At 52.9% G+C, this 18,297-nt stretch overlaps 1 protein-coding gene across 4 annotated transcripts in view; it reads right to left on the bottom strand.

The window, feature by feature from the left end:
* Positions 1–3,978: 3,978 nt before the first annotated feature.
* Positions 3,979–18,297, bottom strand: part of FGF1 (fibroblast growth factor 1) — a 28,347-nt gene continuing 14,028 nt past the window's right edge. For 3 of the 4 annotated variants that reach the window (XM_074155666.1, XM_074155667.1, XM_074155668.1), the window contains exons 2-4: positions 10,138–10,331; positions 6,362–6,465; positions 3,979–5,354 (exon numbers count right to left, since the gene is read on the bottom strand). In XM_074155666.1, the coding sequence (XP_074011767.1) occupies positions 5,160–5,354; positions 6,362–6,465; positions 10,138–10,306 (468 nt within the window). In that variant the 5' untranslated portion in view covers positions 10,307–10,331 and the 3' untranslated portion in view covers positions 3,979–5,159. Of the gene's footprint in view, positions 5,355–6,361; positions 6,466–10,137; positions 10,332–18,297 lie in introns of those variants that run through there. The other variant, XM_074155670.1, reaches the window with a different exon arrangement.

Genomic DNA, 18,297 nt, shown 5'->3' on the forward strand with positions numbered 1-18,297 from the left:
TGGTTAAATAACTGATTTACACTGTCCCAGCGCCCTGACCAGAGGTTTACCCCAACTCCCCCCGTAGGTCAGGGTGCTGCAGACACTGGCTCTAAAACCTGAGTCACGGCACATGTGGGAATAGATGTGCTGTCCCAAGAGCTTATTTCAGTTAGCACAGCATGAAAGGGTTTGGCACAACCCACTCTCTGTGCTCAAGGAAGGCTGAGGATGGTGGGGAGGGAGGTCCGGGGTGCAGTGGGGGGCTGTTGGGGATGGGGTGTGTGGAGGGTGGGGGCACGGACAGCTCTGCTGCACCCCGGCACCAGGGAGAGCCGCAGGGATGAGCATCACCAAGACCCAGGCTTGGGCGGTGGCTGCGGGGGCTCCCTTGGTCCTTGCCAGAGCCTCCAAGGGGCCGATGGACCATGGCATCGTGGTGTCCTGCAGCCCTGGCCCTGGTCACCCACTGCTGTGCCATCCTGTGGCACCCACAGCCTCACCCGCCCCGAGACGTGTGTGTCCTCCGGCAGCCTTTCCAAAATGCCAACCGCAGGAAAGCAGCGGAAACCCAAGCTTTCCTTTTGCTTGGATTCCCATCAGTTCCCAGAGCTTAATAATAGATTATTTCAGGCTTCCTTGCTTCAGTTGTTTTGGCTTTTCGGGCTGGGGCTGAGCGCTGTCTCATGGGCAAAGCAGCCCTCTGGCTTAGGAGGAAGAGGAAGGAGAAGCCACTTTGTGGGATGAGTGTTTTGCCTATGATCAAACCCTCCCTCCAGGCTTGCCAGGAGCGTAACCCCGCTCTGCCCTTCCTGCTCCCCGGGAGGGGGTCCCTCGCCAGCGCTGCTCCTACGGGGGGGGCTGCAGCGGGGGGTCCCCGGGGTGAGAGCAGCACCCGGTACCCGGGGCTGGCCTCACCCGAGGGGATGCGGGGCCGGGAGGCAGCGGGGGACCCGCCGCTTCCCGGGCCCCTTGAAGCTCCCTCCGGCTCCATTTGTCAGCCAGATGCCGATCCAGATGTTGGCGCTTCGGCGTCTGCCCGCTGGCAGCGGCAGCGTGGGACGGGGTGGGTGCCCCGGGCCCCCCCCGCCGCTCCCCGGCCCCGCCGCGCCTCCGCATCGCCATCTCCTGGGCATCCCGGGCATGGGGACGGCCGAGCAGGGATGTTTTGCAGAGGGAAAGTCTAATTCCTGCGTGCCCGGCACCGAGCAACCCGGGGTTCAGCGCTTTTTTATTTGCTTTATCTTTTTCTGGTGCCCCCCGCCCCAGGAGCTCGTCCCTGCCCACCCCTAGAATGGTTTGGGTTAGAAAGGACATTTAAAGGCCACCTAGTCCAACCCCCCTGCAACGAGCAGGAACATCTTCAAGGTTGCTCCAAGCCCCCTCCAACCTGGCCTTGAACCCCTCCAGGGATGGGGCAGCCACAGCTTCTCTGGGCAACCTGGGCCAGGGTCTCACCACCCTCACAGCAAAGAAGTTCTTCCTGATTTTTAATCTAAATCTCCCCTCTTTCAGTTTAAAACCATGCCCCTGCAGACTTGGTGCTCGCACGGCCTTTCTGCGGGAGCCTCCGTCCCCAGGGTCCCAGGCTGCGGTGGCCCCGTGCTGTGACGAGCTCAATTAGCGCCCTGCAGACAGTGCTTCAGCTGCCAAAAAGGTCTGACACCCCTGGGAATAATGTCCCCACAGACAGCGGGGGCGGTGAGGGGCCGTGAGCGGGCAGTGGTGGGCAGGACAGCTGCCGTGTGCCTGTAAAGGGAGCTGGTGATGGACTGAAGGACCGCTGGTCCGTCTGTCCGGCGAAGCAGAGGTGTCACCACCCTCCAGCGTACCTGGCAGCCCAGCCCTGCCCAGCTTTTACCTTTCTTGGGCATTTTCATGTCTTACGTGGAGAACATATGGGAGCCATTAGATTTGCATTCTTCCCCAAGGAATGGCAGCGTGTCAGAGAGTTGTTTATTTAACGTAAAGGGTGATATTTTTGAAAAATAACTTCAGCTCTCCTGGCGCAATAGTTTGTGTGACTTTTCATGCCCTTTTTCCCGGGGCAGGATAAACAGTTAACAGGAACTGGCAGTCGGGCTTTAAATCTCCGCAGAGGACTCCTGAGCCAAACAGGAGGAGGGAGTGGAGAAGATTCTGAGCCCTCTGTGGCTGGGTGAGACCTGGCTGACGGCGTGTCCTCGAGGTCGCAGTCTGGTAAGAGCTCTGCAGGTTTTTAGATCTAGCTGACAAACTCCTGCACCGTGCAGCTTTTTATTGCCCTTCCCAGTTCTGAGCCCTTCTGGATTGGGCAGTTGTGGGAAAAAAGAGCTGTTCAGGGATGCCCTTAACCCGAGAGGTTTGCCTGGAGGCAAAAATATGGCTTTGGAGAGCCCTGGTGAAGTTGTGTGTACAGATGCTGTGGGAGAAGATGTTGTGGGGTCATATAGGACCCTACCTATATGCACCGCCTCCTCCTCCCGCTTCTTTAGGATGTGGTAGCTTGCAAGAGCCTGGCAAGATCTGCCAGGAAACGGCACTAGGTCATAGCTGAAAAAGGCTGAAATCTGGCCCATGGGGTGCCCTCGGCTGCCGCTCTGTGTGTGAATGCTGTAAATTTAACTGCACACCCCAACGTCGCCATCATTCCCACCCAGCCGTGTCTCCCCAGCTCGCCCTCTCCATCAGCAGCGCTTGCTTTTCCTTCCCTCCGACACGCTCCAGAAACCCCCTCGCAGCAGACTTACCTCTCGCTGCGCTTACTGGGAAAGATCTTCAGCTCTAATGATTTTATTAAGTCTTCTAAGTCTTTTTTTTCCCCCCTCACCTCTCACCCTAAGGACAAAACTCTCCAAAGCGAGCGTGGTTTCTCTGGGTAATGTCATCCTTGCTTGTTCATCTGTCTGAAGCAATTACCGTGGCTTCCTTAGGGATTATTTTTCAGACAAAGTGTTGACAGTTTTCCCCAGTTGGGCGTCAAGCGTGTACCTGCGGTGGTAATTTCTGAGCGGCAGAAGCCTAACGAGAGGAATGCCCTGCGGTTAATGAGGTGTGGGAAGACAGCACGGCTAAATCCGGCATTACACTTTCCAACTTTCCAGTTTAATTAGAAATCTGGATCTCCTGGTCATGCCTTCATTTTTTTTTTTGCCTTGAGTGACAACCCAGCTTTTCAGAGGGAAAGTGACCGCAGTGTTTAGGGAAGGTGGTGATGCCCTTGGTGTCCACACCACTCTCTTTTGCCCAGCTTTGTGTTTGCCATTGGAACATCCTCTGTAGCCTTCCCCAGGTGCCGGCCCCACCAGGGCAGCGGTGCCAGGGACATCAGCGGGGGCTGGGTCCTTCTCTCCTCCTTTCTCCTCCTGTAGCTCCTTGGCCTAAATCCGGGGTTTTGGCAGATTTTCAGTCCTTACTGGACACTGCCAGGCGGTGGTTTAAATGTCAAACTTCTCAACTCTTATCCACCGCAATTAAGCAATTACATGCTCGGAGCAGCACAGAAGGGGTTCAGCCCGTTGGGGGAACCGTGTCCCTGCAGGTGCAGGGTGTGGGCACACGTGAGGATGAGGATGATGATGCCATCCCCATGGGGTAGCCCCTGTCAGCTGAAGGGCTGCAGGGAGCCGTGCATCTGCTCCTCACCCACCACCGGCCTGAACCTTCGCTGAGAGCCGAGAGAGCGTGTTTTACCTCACCGGGCAGGTAATTAAAAGCGTGTGCCCGGTTTGTGGCGGCAGCAGAACTAATGAATCATTACTCCTTTACCTTTTATACTGGGACCGTGTACGCTCGGTATGAGTTACATTACATGTGCTTGGATGTGTAAAATAAGGCAACACCGGCAAACAGTGACAGGGGTTCCCCAGGTGAGGGGTAACCAGCTATCTTACGATATGGGGATATAGAAAAACACCCAATTATTCTGCTGCCGTGCTTTATTTTGTCGGGGGGGGGGGAGGGGGGGAGGCACCTGTACTGAGTAGATTTTTTTGCAAGCATTATTATCTTATTTCTTTTAATTAAAATGTTTTAGTTGGTATATACAGTAAAGAGGTGCCTTTTTGGCCATTGAGGATTATAAGTGAACACTGGAAATCGATATTTGTAGTCCTTCAAGCATTGAGCGTGCACACAGTAAATACCTGCAGGGCCATTCCTCTGCCCTCCCCGTGGGCAGGGGGTGGAAACCTGGCTCAGTAAAGGACAAGAGAAGCAGCTCACATCCCACCGCCCTCCACGAGGAGCAGAAATCACCTTTCCCCTTGACCTCCACGTGGTTCCCCCAGGTGAGAAGCAGCACCAGAAACCCCTGCCAGCTCCCCGTTTGCCCGGGAGGACAGGAGGATGAACCGCGGGGCCGTCAGCACTGGGGAAATGATTTCAGCGCCAGCAATTGCCAGGTGGGGTGCGATGCAGTGCCACCGTCACACAGCCCGTCCCTGCTGCACCATCACACCCTCAGCATCGCCCGCTCCCGCTCTGCCCCATCCTGGGACAACCTGGGCTTACTTTACAAATTACTTACGAACGGACTGTAGAAGAGACAGGTTTACTTAATAAATAAATACAAATAACATACGGCAGGTAGTAGCATGAAATACAGCGATATTCATGTTGGAAGGGAGGCTGGGAGGTCTGTGGAGCTTTTGGCTGATGCTGGTTGAGCTTCCTACATCAAGGATGCCGGGAGGCGTTTAACCAGCCTGGCACTCGATAACATGGCTGATAGTGCAATCCGAAGTTGCTTGAAGGGCATATTAGAAGATACATACTTAGATGGATAAATATGTTAATGCTGAGTACCAGAGGGGGTTTGGGTTAGAATGAACTGGGGACAGTAGAAGCGTGCATTTTCCTGGTATCTGTGGTGACCTTGGGGTGTCCTTCACCCCGTTTCTGGGTTGGCAGGTTTGGGGGTGTCCCCAGGAGCTGCAGTGTGTTCACGGCACGCACCGAGGGGGAGCGGGGTTTGCCGGGGACCCTGTGAGGGTGTCGGGGCTTTCCCCCTCCTCTCTGCAAAGCATCGTGCAGAGCCGGGGAGCTCTGCTTTGGCTATTTTTGGTAAAGCCTTGACCTAAAGCTCGGAGCTGTAACATTTGGCGCTCTCATGCTGGCCAAAAAGAGAGCGAGCGAGGGAAAAGGAGGAGGCGGCAGTTGGGTTTTGGGGTTCGGGTTGTCTCTGAGCTCCTGGGATGGGTTTAGTCGGCTGAGACAGGCAGCGGGAGGAAGAGGATCGCCTTCTGGCCATAGTGAGTCCGCGGCCCCAGCTTGCTGCTCCCGTTCTTCTTCAGACCTACAAACCAGTTCTTATCCGCGTGCTTTTTAGAGACGTATGTGTTGTAATGGTTTTCTTCAATCCTTTCCAGGAACAGGCACTCCTCCCCCAGTAACTGCTGAAAGAGAGCCCAGGGTAAGGACAGTGAGATGGGGCGATGCCGTGGGGAGGAGGATGCGTGTTCCTAACGCATGATCCCTGCCCGGGCGCTCCCTGGCTAAGATGATGCTGCCCAGACCCACCTCTGAGATCTTTGCACCCCAGTAAAGTGAGTATTTAAGGCGTGGAGGTAAGTAGCCTTGATTTAGTCCCCTGGGCTATTCCTGCAGTAACTTGTCCATGACCCGGGTGTGTTATTCGGCAGTAGCTATAAATGGGACTATTCTCAAAGACCCAGATTATTTTCGGTGACGCCGTGTCCTGCAGCTCCTGGGCACAGGGGGACAAGCTCCTGCCTCCCATGCTCCCGCTCACACCGGGATGTTGCAGATGCTGTCGCTGTCGCCGGCGAGGGATCGGTGCAACCAGGATGCAGAGGGAAAATGCGGGGAGGTCTTTGCTGGGTGGCTGTGGGCCATTGCCTGGGGCTGCTCCCTCTGGTAGCCCTGAGCTGCCTGGCACAGCCATGGAGAGGCGGCAGGAGGCAGGCAGGGGTGTGGGCAAGGTGACACCAGAGATGGAGGAGCTGGGATGGAGCCACCGGGGTCCCCCTATGACCCCACTCACAGGGCTGGCAGCTGCCGAGGGGATGCAAAGCAGCTGCTGCCCCAGATATGAAATACAGTATTTTGAATGAATCATAGAATCATAGGATGGTTTGGGTTGGAAGGGACCTTAAAGATCATCCAGTTCCAACCCCCCTGCCCTGGGCAAAATTGTCAGATATCAAATATTTTGTCAGATATCAAATATGATATCTTTCAAGAGGCAGCGCGGTAAATGCTGCTCTTTGATTATTTATTCATTTCCCCCCCGAAATAAAGCCGGATGAAGAGTGGCCGCCCAGCTGCCAAAATAACAAACAGAGGCTAATTGTTGCTTGCGGTTGGCATTACTCAGAGCTACGAGATTTCTGCAAACCTCAAGCCCTCTCCACGTCTGGTCCCACAGAAACCTCCCACTTACCGAGCCGTAGAGCAGCCCGTTGGTGTCCATCGCCAGGTACTGCCCAGACTGGGTGCTCTTTATATACACCTCTCCCACGCTTTCCGCGCTTAGCTGGAGTTGGACTGCAAGTAAAAATAAAACAGCAATAACAACAACAACAAAATTAAAAGGAAAATAGGAAAAAAAAAAAAAGAATAAAGATTGTCTGAGATAATGTCCAGGCAGCCAGGAAAGTTAGCAGGGTATTTTTGTTCCGAAGCCTGGCTTATAAAGAGTTTATAGGAAAGAGTACAGTGTGTAATAGAAGTGTCTCCTTGTACCCTCTCCTTCAAAGAAAGCCCACAGCCATGCTTTAGGAACCAAAGACCATTTTTTCCCTCATTTTACATCAAAGGGAGGGCAGCCTTTTGGTTAGGATGCTGGAATGGGACACAGGAGATTGGGGTTTTAATTCTGGCTCTAATTTACAAATTTCTCATGTGGTTTTGACAAGACACTTGAGGAGTGACACATGAAGGAGTATTTCGAGGGCTAAACCAGGGGCGGGCAGACGTCAGATGCAAAGCCCTGATCCAACGCGTCCCATCCAGCAGCGTGCCACAGCTGGCGTTATCCGGCGCGTGGGAGGCGGAGAGTGGAGAAATAGAAAGGGCTGATCTTCATCCTAAAAAATACCTCCCGGAGGTAGCCGTGAGCCACGTCTCAGCTTGTCCCAGTTTGTGGAGCTAACGTGAAATTGATCCTAAAGGGAGACTGGTGCCTGCTGGGCAGGGGCAATGGGTTCGTTCCTGGGGGTGCTGCGTCGCTTCCTGCAGCCCATCAGACACCGGCTTTTCATCCCTGTCCCCGATGCTGGATGGGGGAAACTCCAGGGCAAAATAAGCTCCTTATTGGTCTTGTGCTGCAGGAGGGGAGTGGGTCAGCTCTAGGCCAGGGTGTCTGGGCCACCTCCCTCCTCTGCTCAGCATCCTCTACCTAACGCAGCAGATTTAACCTTTCTATTTGTCTGGTTACTTTTTTTTGCCCCTTGGGTTCCTTTTTTTTTTTTTTTTTCCTTATTTTGCTAATTACAGGAATCTTGGAAAATGATTAAAACTTGGCTCAAGTTCTTGTTTAAGGTATTTATCAGGAACAGGCCACTTGGTTGGAGAGAAGCTTTGGGAGGAGAGCTCAGAGAGGGCCCTCATTCCAGTGAAATCTTTGCTGTGATGGTTCAGAGTCTTCATTTTTTTGTAATTTCCTGCTCAGTAAATTCTGTTTAATTAGCAAATTGCATGGGTGGAGATTTGCAGTGATGTGCAGTCCCTGGTTTAGGCTGGGAGCCCCCAGCCCACCTTGTACTCGCTTCAGGGCTACAGCCCCAGGATGGAGAAGTCCAGCAGGAGAAACTATCTCATTTATTGAAGGGACCCTCCAGATGCCATTGGGGGTGTTAAGATCTCTGGCCACAGAGGGAGGGAGAAGGGCAAGTGCAGAGGAAGAAGCTCATGCACAAATTCTTGCATTTTGTACAGGTCTGTGCAGATACTGCCTTCTGTGAAGTAATGGGATGAAACAGAGAAAATAAGGCTGTTTGTGGAAATGACCATGGGCTTCATCCTCGAGGGTCTGCAGTGTCCTGGTAAGTTCTCATTTCACCGAGCGAGCTCAAGGTGCCCACACACGGCAGCAAAGGACAGGGTGAGGGAACCCTTACGTAGGGCTGAACTATGAGTGTTTGGAGCGAGTGACTTGTGTTCTCCCGAGGTCCTCCCTGAGGCTGGGGCTATCACCTGGCAAGGCAATTTAAGATAAAAATACAAATCCTTGATAGTTTTCTGGAACAAAATGCACACGGGCAGTTTGCAAAGCACCGCTGCAGGCTCACGCTGGCTCCTGGATAAGCCGCGGGTGTTCCCATGCCTCGTCCCTCCCTGGGGGTCTCTCTCCCCGCTGTCACCCCCAGGTTTCCCCTATGGATGTGGGTGTAAGCAGCGTCCCACGGTGCAGGTCATGGTCCAGGGGTGGTGCTGAGCATCTCCAGTGTTTAGCTGGCACAGGGGCAGGACGGTGGGCAGCCGTGGGTGCTCAGAGGCAGGGGACCTCGCCGGCAGGCTGCTCTGCTGGCACCCAGCCCTTCCAGGAGTTTCCTCTGTAAATATTTGCACGTTTGGATATCCAAGTTTACGAGATCATTTACAAGGAGGTTCCTTTCTGGCAGAGGTTTCCAAACAGGCGGCCCCAGGCCAGCAGCAGCGTGCCGGGGCGCAGATGCCATGCACGGGAATGCTGCCTGCAGTCCCTGCCTGCACCCGCTGCCTGCGTGCATGGTGTGGTTGTAGTGACCGGTGGCCGGAGGGGAAACACTCACTCCGGGGTGACAGGCTCACTTTGCTGGGGGAAAAAAAAGGCTGGGCTGTGTGGCAGCATCCTTGCCGTGAGACGGTGGGCTCGAGGCTGGACACTCTTGTCCCCGGTAGCACCCCGTTTCCCAGGAGATGTCACCTTGCCACCAGCCCTGCTGAGGTCCCCAGGGCAGACAGGAATCTCTGCATCCCCCTTCTGACTCCAGCATGATCTCAGCTCTGGCAAAACGTGGCAGAGATGCTGGTTGAGCTCATACAACCTCTCCTGCTTGTGGGTCCTGCAAGTCCGGTCCCGTCTTCTGAGATCCGTTGGGTCAGCGTCCACCTCTGCCTCTTGCAGGGGTCTGAGAAGGGTTTTGTGCCCGGTTTGTTCCAGGCTGGAGGCTGCCTGCCCCGTGCTGGCTTTGCCCAGCCTTGGTGAGCTCATCCTCGCCCGTCCCCCCGTGCTGCCTTGTGGTGGGCAAATGGCATTTGTAATGAAAACTCTGCTATAAACCGCCTTTCATTAAAACACCAATAACAAGAAGAAAGGTTAAGTTTGGGGGGAGAAGGCCACATGTACGCCTGTGGTTTAAAGAAAATAAAAGTGCTTTTCTTAGAATTTTTAAGGCAGACTTGGCTCCTCCCAGCCGCTTTTTTCTGACCAGATAGGAGCCTGGCAGGTCCCAGTTATATTCCAGTAAATGTTCAGGATATGGTCTACCCAGAGGCTTCTGCCGAGAACCGAGAGCTCCGGCACAGGCATGGCTGCGGGTGTGTAGGATGGGAGGCTGCTACTAAACCTTTTTTTTTCCAGCTGGCAGCTTGCTGCCTAAGCCAGCCATGCTGCAATTAGCACTTTGGCCCTGTGTAGTCTGCCTGTCTGCAATTACGGTGATGACCAGTTTCAGATTTAATACTTCTGCAGGTGTGAAATAGAATCATAGAATTATGGAATGGTTTGGGTTGGAAGAGACATCAAAGCCCCCCCAGTGCCACCCCCTGCCCTGGGCAGGGACACCTCCCACCAGACCAGGTTGCTCCAAGCCCCCTCCAGCCTGGCCTTGAACCCCTCCAGGGATGGGGCAGCCACAGCTTCTCTGGGCAACCTGGGCCAGGCTCTCACCACCCTCACAGCAAAGAAGTTCTTCCCCACATCTCATCTCCATCTCCCCTCTTTCAGTGTCAAACCCTTCCCCCTCCTCCTATGGCTCCCCTCCCTCATCCAGAGTCCCTCCCCAGCTTTCCTGTAGGCCCCCTTTAGGTATTGGAATATATAGATAATGTACATACTGTCCCTCCCCGGGCTCTGTGCACAGGCTATAGAGTGTTTGGTGCTGACTCCAGGAAGGTGTGTGCCCACCAGGAGGGAGAGAGCCCAGTACAGAGCCCGTCTTCCCCAGCTCCCCACTTCCTGGCCAATAAAACCATCGGAGTGAGGAGAAGTCCCGAGGAGTCCCGTTTGCTTACTGTGCTGGTCGCTTCGGTCCCTGGTCCCATCCACTTTGCCGTCCGGGAGGATGCGTAGGAAGTGCCCCCCATTGCTGCAGTACAGGAGTTTGGGTTTCTTGTAGTTCCCTGGGGGGAGGTTGAACTTTTCGGTCAGGGCAGTGAAGGTGGTGATTTCCCCTTCGGCCATCTCTCAGCCTCTCCCAGCCGCCGGGCTGCAAGAGATGCGGCGGTGTATGACAGGGGTGGTGGCACCGAGTGCTTGGCACCGGCTGCTGCTGCCAGGCTTTTAAAGGGAGGAGAGGGAGCCCGGTGGTCCCCGTCGGTCCCCGGGCTGGCTGCGGGGCAGGTAATTCACACAGCGGCTGATGGCTCCGCCAGTGACACAGCCCCAAAGGTGATGCTCCTCCAGCGTGGGAGGTGAGAGGGGGGTCGTCTCCCCACTGGGTGTCACTGGGCGGCAGGGACTCTGTCCTTTTACTTTTATCATAGTAAATTCTGTTTTCTTTCTACCTTCTATTGACGCACGTACTAAAATTATACGCTCAAAAAAAAAAAAAAAGCTTGAAAAACACCCAGTGTCTGATTGAAAGCCACAAGAGACAGGAAGGGAGCCCAGGTTAATAACTCTCTCCACTATTATAACTTTCAAACACAATTATGACTGGGTATTGCCACACGTACTGCATGCCAGATAGCAAATATTACTTCATATCCTGGCACCCTGCACCTCACCTGGCCAAGGCATATGCACGCTAGAGATCAGAACGAGCGTTCGATATTGTGGGGGATGAGCAGGAGGCTGTCACTGCAGGAGATTTATCCATACACCGATCAATAGTTTATAGGAAAAAGGAATTTTGAGTCTCTATTATAGCATGTTTGTGCACCCTTGCACCCCAATAACAGTGGTTAAAAGGGAATGGCGAAGCTCTGCCGGATGCAGAGGGGTGTAACGGGGCACGGGGCATTCCCACATGCTCAGGAGCAGCAAGCACCGAGGTCTTATGAGGGTCCTCTTCCCCACGAGGACTGGGGAAATACCGCACTGAAACCCCATTTTGCACAACACTGTGTGGTCACGATCCGTGTTTAAGCAGAAGCCGTGCCAAAACCTGAAGGCATGGTCACACCGATAAGAGAAAGATGCTGTGAATGCCAGAGGGTGAGAACTGCCACCACAGCCATGGCATGAGGAGGTGCTGTGGTGGGGACCAGAGTCCCACACCTATTCCAGGTATGTTCAAACTCATCTGGATGTTTCTAGCCTAGAAACTGTATTTAAAGTCTCCCGTGAATATGTTCCCTTTCATATACAAAGTTCCGTAGTGCTTATAGAGAAGTGGATTTATGAACAGAAAAAGAAAGGGCACAGTATAAATCTAGATATGGAAAATTACTATAAATGCCACATATTCCCATAGCTATATTACAGAAAACATTATATAGTCACTGTTTATATATATTTATAGATTGTAAAAACATCTCTTTAGCCCAGAGTTGTGCCACTGGTGCATTAGGATGGAGCCAGTATCACACTGTGTGGGTTTGCTGCGGTACTTGAAGAGTGACCTGGGAGATATTAAGGACTGTAACTCTGCAACACGCGCACACACACAAGGATACACATATAACCTCTAAACATTTGGCTGTAAACTCTCAAGCGTTTAAATTTGGAAATGCAGGTGCAAGGAGGGGAAAACGTTCCTTCAAATGGATCCCAAAAGCCTGCAGAAGATAAAAACAGCTGCAAGTTGGATTGCTAAAAGCTGAAACCTTGGAAAGAAAGACTTCACCACTGTTGCTGAGAACACACCCAGCCATTGCAACCAGCTTGGGTTAGTAGAGACTCCATCCCTTATTCTCAGATGTGTCCCCTTGGGGTCTCTATCAGAATGAAGAGGAAAAAAAATGTAAAGTGAAAAACATATTCCCTGCCATCCCAGGCCTCGGTTCCTTCTGGTGGCTGTTGGTTCTCAACAGCTTCTCTTTCCTCCTGACCACCACCCCGTGTTCTGCTGCGGATGGAGGTGTTAAATCACTAATACAACGACTGATCGCAGAGTCAAAATGCAGGGACAAATTATGTTAAACACTTCCCCACTGCCCTTTCTCCAGAACCATTTCAATCTTGTTTGATAAGTCACCTTTGCTGGACCAAGGCCACCAAGTGTTACTTTCCCAGCCCAGCGCTTTTCCAGCTATATGCTGGTTTGCACTGGAAGCTGTTTTGGTTCTTATCTAGGTTTAAAAATCCATATTGTGCATCTCCCCAAAGCTCGGTTTTGCTCTGGAGCTATTTGCAAAGCCCAAAATACCATCTTTTTCCCAGGGAGTCCGACCAAGTTTTACAGCCACCCCTGCGGATGCCCTTGCTCCTGAATCGCCCAAAAGCTGTGGCTTTCTCAGCGCCGGGGTGTTCAGGCTTTGTGTGTTTGGAAGGTGCGAAGTTTGGCTGATCCCCCATTTGACACTGACCGGGTTTTTGGGGAGTGCTTTCTGCGGGTGACAGCATGGGCCAGCCCCGCTCTCCTGCGGTGAGGTCGGTGAAGCAACCCACGAGAGCTCAGGAGCTTTATGGTTCCTGGTGGCTTTCCAAAGCAGCTGATGGACCAGCTAAATACAGGTTTGAAATCCTTTTTTAACACAGTTGTCAAGCAGGTGAAATTAGGTATTTCTCGGAGTGCCTGGTCCCCAGATTTATTTTTTTGCCAAGAGCTCATACTTTTCTTGTGGTAGTTCAGTTTTTAATGCCAAGGGTCTGCCAAGCTTTCTCTGAGTGGAAGCCCTCAAGTCGTTCAACGCGGTAACACAAGGCTTTAGTGCGTTACTGAGCGTTAACCAGGATCAGTGGCATTGTGTGATTTCCTGGAGCTTTTCTTGAACCTTTATCTGAGAGTAAAAGACACTCAGAAGCCTCCTGGGTGGATGATGGTTGGAAAGGAGAAACAAATATCCCAAAGCCAAGAGCTCAGATCAGGATCTTGGCAAACTTACGCCACAGCCAGCATGAGCGAGGAGCAGGCTGGGACGCGCATTCGAGGGCATCTGCGGCTGGCTCTAACAGAGCAGCTCGACTGGCAATAGCTTCTTCATTTCCACATATTTCTTTTCAGGCTTTTTTTTTCTTTTTTTGCTATTTTTACAATGAATTTAGGGCTCGCCAGCTGCCTTCGACTCCATGAGAGAAGTAGAACAAACACTATTTTCCACTCTCGTTTTCTCTCCTTGCTAAATTCTATGGCTGTTCTCATGCTTTTATGGCCGTGGAGTCGGTACTCTACACACCACCACTCATGGCCCTACTATTGCACTTTTGGCAGGAACGTTAGCTTTTTATGGGAATTAAAAAGCAAGAGTGAGAGAGAGAACCTGAACCAAAGACAACATAAAGGGCCTTGTTTCTTTGGGTAGAAGCCCAACAAAATTATTAAGTAGCTCAAAGCAGAACAGAAAGCAGCTCTCTCCAAGATGCTAAGCTGAGAGACACCGCACTCCAGCGGTTATTTGGTGCCCCATGGAGAAAGGAAAATATTCCAAGAGGAGGTTGCTGTAAGAGGGGGATGGTTGCTGCCGAGCAGTTGACACGGCTGGTCAGACTGGGACAGTAGGTTGGAGCCCCAGCTGGAGAGTGTTTGTCCAAGATCAGCTGTGTTCATAGCTCTCTTTCCTCCAGCCCCTGCGTAACATGCTCATCCCCTTCACTCCCGTAGCTTTCCTGTGCTGGGTATCCTAAGAGAAAACCACCACAGGGAATGAACAGCATCATCACCGGGAGCTGGACCTGGGGCGTCTGCTCCGGGGTGGCCCCAGCTCCATCTGCAGGCCCAGGGAGCAGAGGGTTCCACCAGCAGGCTGGGGACACTCGCCTCTTCCTCCTGGGCTGTGGAAGGAGATGTCAGAACCCCAAAAGGTGAGAAATAGCTTTCTGAAGCAAAAAAGGACTTAAAAAGAGACTTAAACCCAAATGTTAAATTTAAGCAGGTCCTCCTGAACTCTGGTGGCTGGAGCACTGCAGCGTGCATGCTCCTCACACAGCGAGGGGAGATGAGCCTGGCGCTGGACCGGAATAGCTGTGAAATTCTGAGAAGTTTGGGTTGGGTTCCAAACTCTATCACCAACCGCTGCTGCTGCAGTGGCCAAACCAGTGGCTTTGATGTGAAATCCCAAACTCTGCAAGCATCCGAGTCTGAACATCGAGGGCCGGTTGCGTTGCCAATAACAGGCGGACTCTGCGTGAGCTCCGGAATAACAGTGCATGCTGGGGGCCATGGAAAAGGAGTGAGGTCCTTTTCCCTTCCCGTTTTAAAATCATTGCAGGCTTCAGTCGACAGTACTGTTCTCCCCTTTGCTTGCATTACAAAGGTGGTGCTGACGGGAGTTTGGCAACTTGGAGGACTGCTAGCGGCCCAAAAGTTTTTTGCATGTCTGGATTGCCAGGTCACACTCAGACGGGGCTCTTTGTGGTTTCAAGGGTATTTTTGTGGTGCTCTCGTGGCTCCTGTGACACAAATTTAGTGGCCAGCTAAGACTAACCTCCCATTAGTACCGTGAGCGCCCCAGGTTTTTGGTAGCAGGAGCCAAGGGGAGAAGACACATGCTAGGTCCCATGGGGCTCCCAGCAGAGCTGGGCACCCCCTGGGCATGTCCCTCTGCCCAGGGGATTGTGCCCATGGTGGTCTCTGCTCCCCGTGCCTTTTCTGGCCACCCCTCTGTACACAGGCAGCAGCTGCAGGCCATGAGGATGTCGTTATTTCTCAGCTGGGAGATGAGCATCTTCCACAACCACCCACAAACCTCTGCCCACCAGTTAAACTCGTTAGTAGCTTAATGAGCCATCTCGTCAGAGACTGCAAGGGTTACCCACACCAAAAGTGGTGAGGAACTGTGGGGAGATGGAGTCCCTTGTCCCGTTGCTAAAATTCCCCTGCCTGTTTTTCTCTCCTTCCCATCTCTCCAAAACTTCCTTTCTGCTCCTTTTTCTTTAGACTCCTCCTCACTTGCATTTTCCTGAGATGGGTTGAAGGAACTTCACGTGTTCGTGAAAGCACATTGCACCAGAGGCTGGTGGACACCAGTGCAGTGTCTGCAGCTGAGCACCCTGGATCATTGGCACGGCCTCCTCCCAGCCTCTGACGCCCAAACGCTGCCTCTGGTTGTCCCTGAAGCTGGGAGGTGACCAGTTAAGGTGAGACCATCTTTTTTCCCTCAAGTATAAAATACCCATCTACAACATGGAGGAAACCAGAAGTATCTCACCTACCATGGGTTAAAACGAGATTGGAGATTGACTCAAATACATTAAAATTGTCTTTGGCTTCAGATACAATCCTTTATATAGGGTTGGAAAGAAATGTTGTGGATGGCCTCTGTTAAGCACTTCTTCAGAACAAGCGTGGAAGCATTGATGAAAAGTGCAGTTAATCCCAGTTGTCATCTTGCTGATCAGATAAAGATCATCCAGCAAACTCCAAACGGGCAAGAAGCCAGCTAAACCCAGGAGTCCTCTAAGGTTCTGTCAGACTTCAGTTAATGAGATCAGCGTCTCCTGACTCAGGCTCTGGTGAGTCCGGTGGAAACACCACAAGTGCTTTCACTTTAGAGTGTCATTTTCTCCAGTAAAGCAGAAATGGTGTTTCTCCCGGGTGTGTGACTCGGCTGTGATCAGCCAGTGTCACCTCCTGATGGGCTCATTCCCCATTCCTACTGTTGACTGTAGCCCCCTGGACAGGGCAGTCACCTCCCGGGCAGTTCAGACACTGCGTGTGGGAAGGGGAAGCACTTACAACAGGTAGAATATTTTTAAAGAATTCAGGCTCTGGCTTTCCTCCACCCATTCCCTGTCCCGAGGGATTCCTGAGTAGAGCTGGGCTGATGGGTACAGCTTTGGGGCAACCCGAGAGCTGCCTGAGCACGTGGAGTAAACACCTCTTGGATAAACAGGGATTTTATTCATCATAAGTTGTAGAGATCCATGGCCACGGTGGGTCTGGGGTTATCAGCAGCACAATCAGCCTGCGAGGGCTGCCTCCCTCCCGAGGGCTGGCGGTGCCGGGCACGGCTCGAATTCCTTGAAATGAATCCTATGAATCCCCTTAGAAGCATTTAATAAATGATTAGGCAAAGCCTAAATATGTAATAGATCATTTTGTGCTTATCAGCAGAATGCATTGGCTTGTTTCTGCAGTCAGTGTTTGTGGCAAGATGATTTTCTCTCTGGCAGGATGATTTTATCTCTAGCAATAGGATTAACTGCTTAATGAAATATTTATCGGTCGGGTCTTACCCTTTGTAAGTGGAATATGTGGTATAAAGTGTGACCAAAAGTCTAGAAATTAATTTAACTAATGCTTGCTCCACTAGAAAATGCAGTCATTCCAGTTTGGTCACACTGGATTTGTGTTGGGTGAGACAGCCAGGACCGTAAATGTGAAACTTCTAGCAATTTACTGAGCGGGTGTCACTAATGGCAAGAGTGAGTGAGCTTTTTGCCAGAAAAACAGCTGATGATAGGCACCTGGAGCATCACGGTAAAGAGAGATGAAGAAAAGGCTTTGGGACAAGGGGTTCGAAGTTACGAACCGCAGCAGAGTTTAACTCATCACCATCCCTCGGAGGCAGCGTTTAAAAATAAATGACCGTACCAGAGAAGGGCACCTGGCTCCAGGTGAGGACAGAAAATCCGGTACCACTGGGGATGCCCTGGGGGAAACCCTATGCCGCTGGGCCACTGCCAGCCCCTGGGAAATGCATGTTCAGGAGTCGGGTCCCCACAGTTGCCCTCCTCCGGCCCCCCCGGCCCCTCGGCAGCCCCAGGCAGGCGCGGTGGCACTGTCCCAGCCCCAGTGAGGAGCCCTGTGCTGCCTGAGGTGCCTCCGTACCACACCGGAGAGACACGACACGGGCGAGGCTGGATTTAGTCATTTCATGCCATCCCAACGCTGGTTTAGCTCCTGTCTCATCTTTCTGCGGAGCAGAGAGGGCTGTGGGGATGTGTGCGTGTCTCGGGGGCAGAACCGCAGGGGTGAGGACCTCCCTGAGCCTGCCAACAGCCAGACGTTCTGCTTCAAAGCCATGCGTGACTTCTGCTGGCTTTGAGGCTGGGACATCCCAGCTTCTCCTTTAAGCTGGGACATCCACTGCCACGTCTCAGCGAACTGGTGGCATCCGTGGGGAGACAGGAAAACAAGGTGATGATCCACTTTCTAATTATCTTCCAGCCTCTCCCACCTCCCCGCCCACGCCCTTTTGCAATCTGGTGATTAACTTAATTACAGTTCCAGATCCAGGAGCCGATCCAGGCCCAGAGCAGGAGCTTTGCCAGGAGGGTCTTGCCCCCTGTGTCCTGTCTGGGTTCGGACCAAGCCCACAGACACGTCCACAAGCAGCGCTGGCTGCAGATCCAAATCCCATTGCCTCACGTGGGGGGTTTGAGCCCTAACTCCCAGAGCAAGCCAGATGCGTGGGACCTGCTGCACGGAAAGAACACACTGGACGGAGAATCCCAAAAGCTCAGTCTCTCCAGCGAAGGATGGGGTGAAAGACGTATTGCGCCCAGAGCATCCGAGGGGACACCTTTGGGCATTGCAGTGAGAGATAATGCAATTGTCTGAATACTGGGAGGAGACCGGGGGTGGCTGCTGGTCCCCTGCCCCATCCCTGGCTCCCTCCCTCCCCAGGCTGAACTCGTCTCTGTTTTAAGACACCACGTATGGTGTTCATGGGTGAAGCCGGTCCTTCCAGCGCAGGAGGATGCTTTCATTGCAGTGTGCCCAGCGCCGGAGCTGCAGCATTTCCCTGGGGACCGGGGCTGGAGCAAGGACTGTGGGCCAGGGTTGGGCTACCAGGGACGTGGCTGTGACTCCTGTGCCGGTGCTGGCCGGGGGTGACCTGAGACCCAGCTGCACCCACCGCTCACCCCCCTTATCTCTGGGCATTCGCTGTGGGCACCTCCAGCTCTGCTGCCCCAGTGGCACTGCAGCAGGCATCCTAATTACAAAAGGCAATTAGTGGAGTAACACCGAGGGCTTCCCCTTTCCGCCAGGAGACGGTGCACCCTCCCTGCCTTTTACAGGTGTCCTTTTTACCCCTCGCGGGCTCACGCTGAGACCAACGTAAAGCATCATCCCTTCTCCTGTGCTTCCCTACAGCGCTGCTTCCCAGCACCTTGATCCTGCAGAC

Source organism: Numenius arquata, chromosome 11 (assembly GCF_964106895.1).
Source record: "Numenius arquata chromosome 11, bNumArq3.hap1.1, whole genome shotgun sequence".
NCBI classification, from domain to species: domain Eukaryota; kingdom Metazoa; phylum Chordata; class Aves; order Charadriiformes; family Scolopacidae; genus Numenius; species Numenius arquata.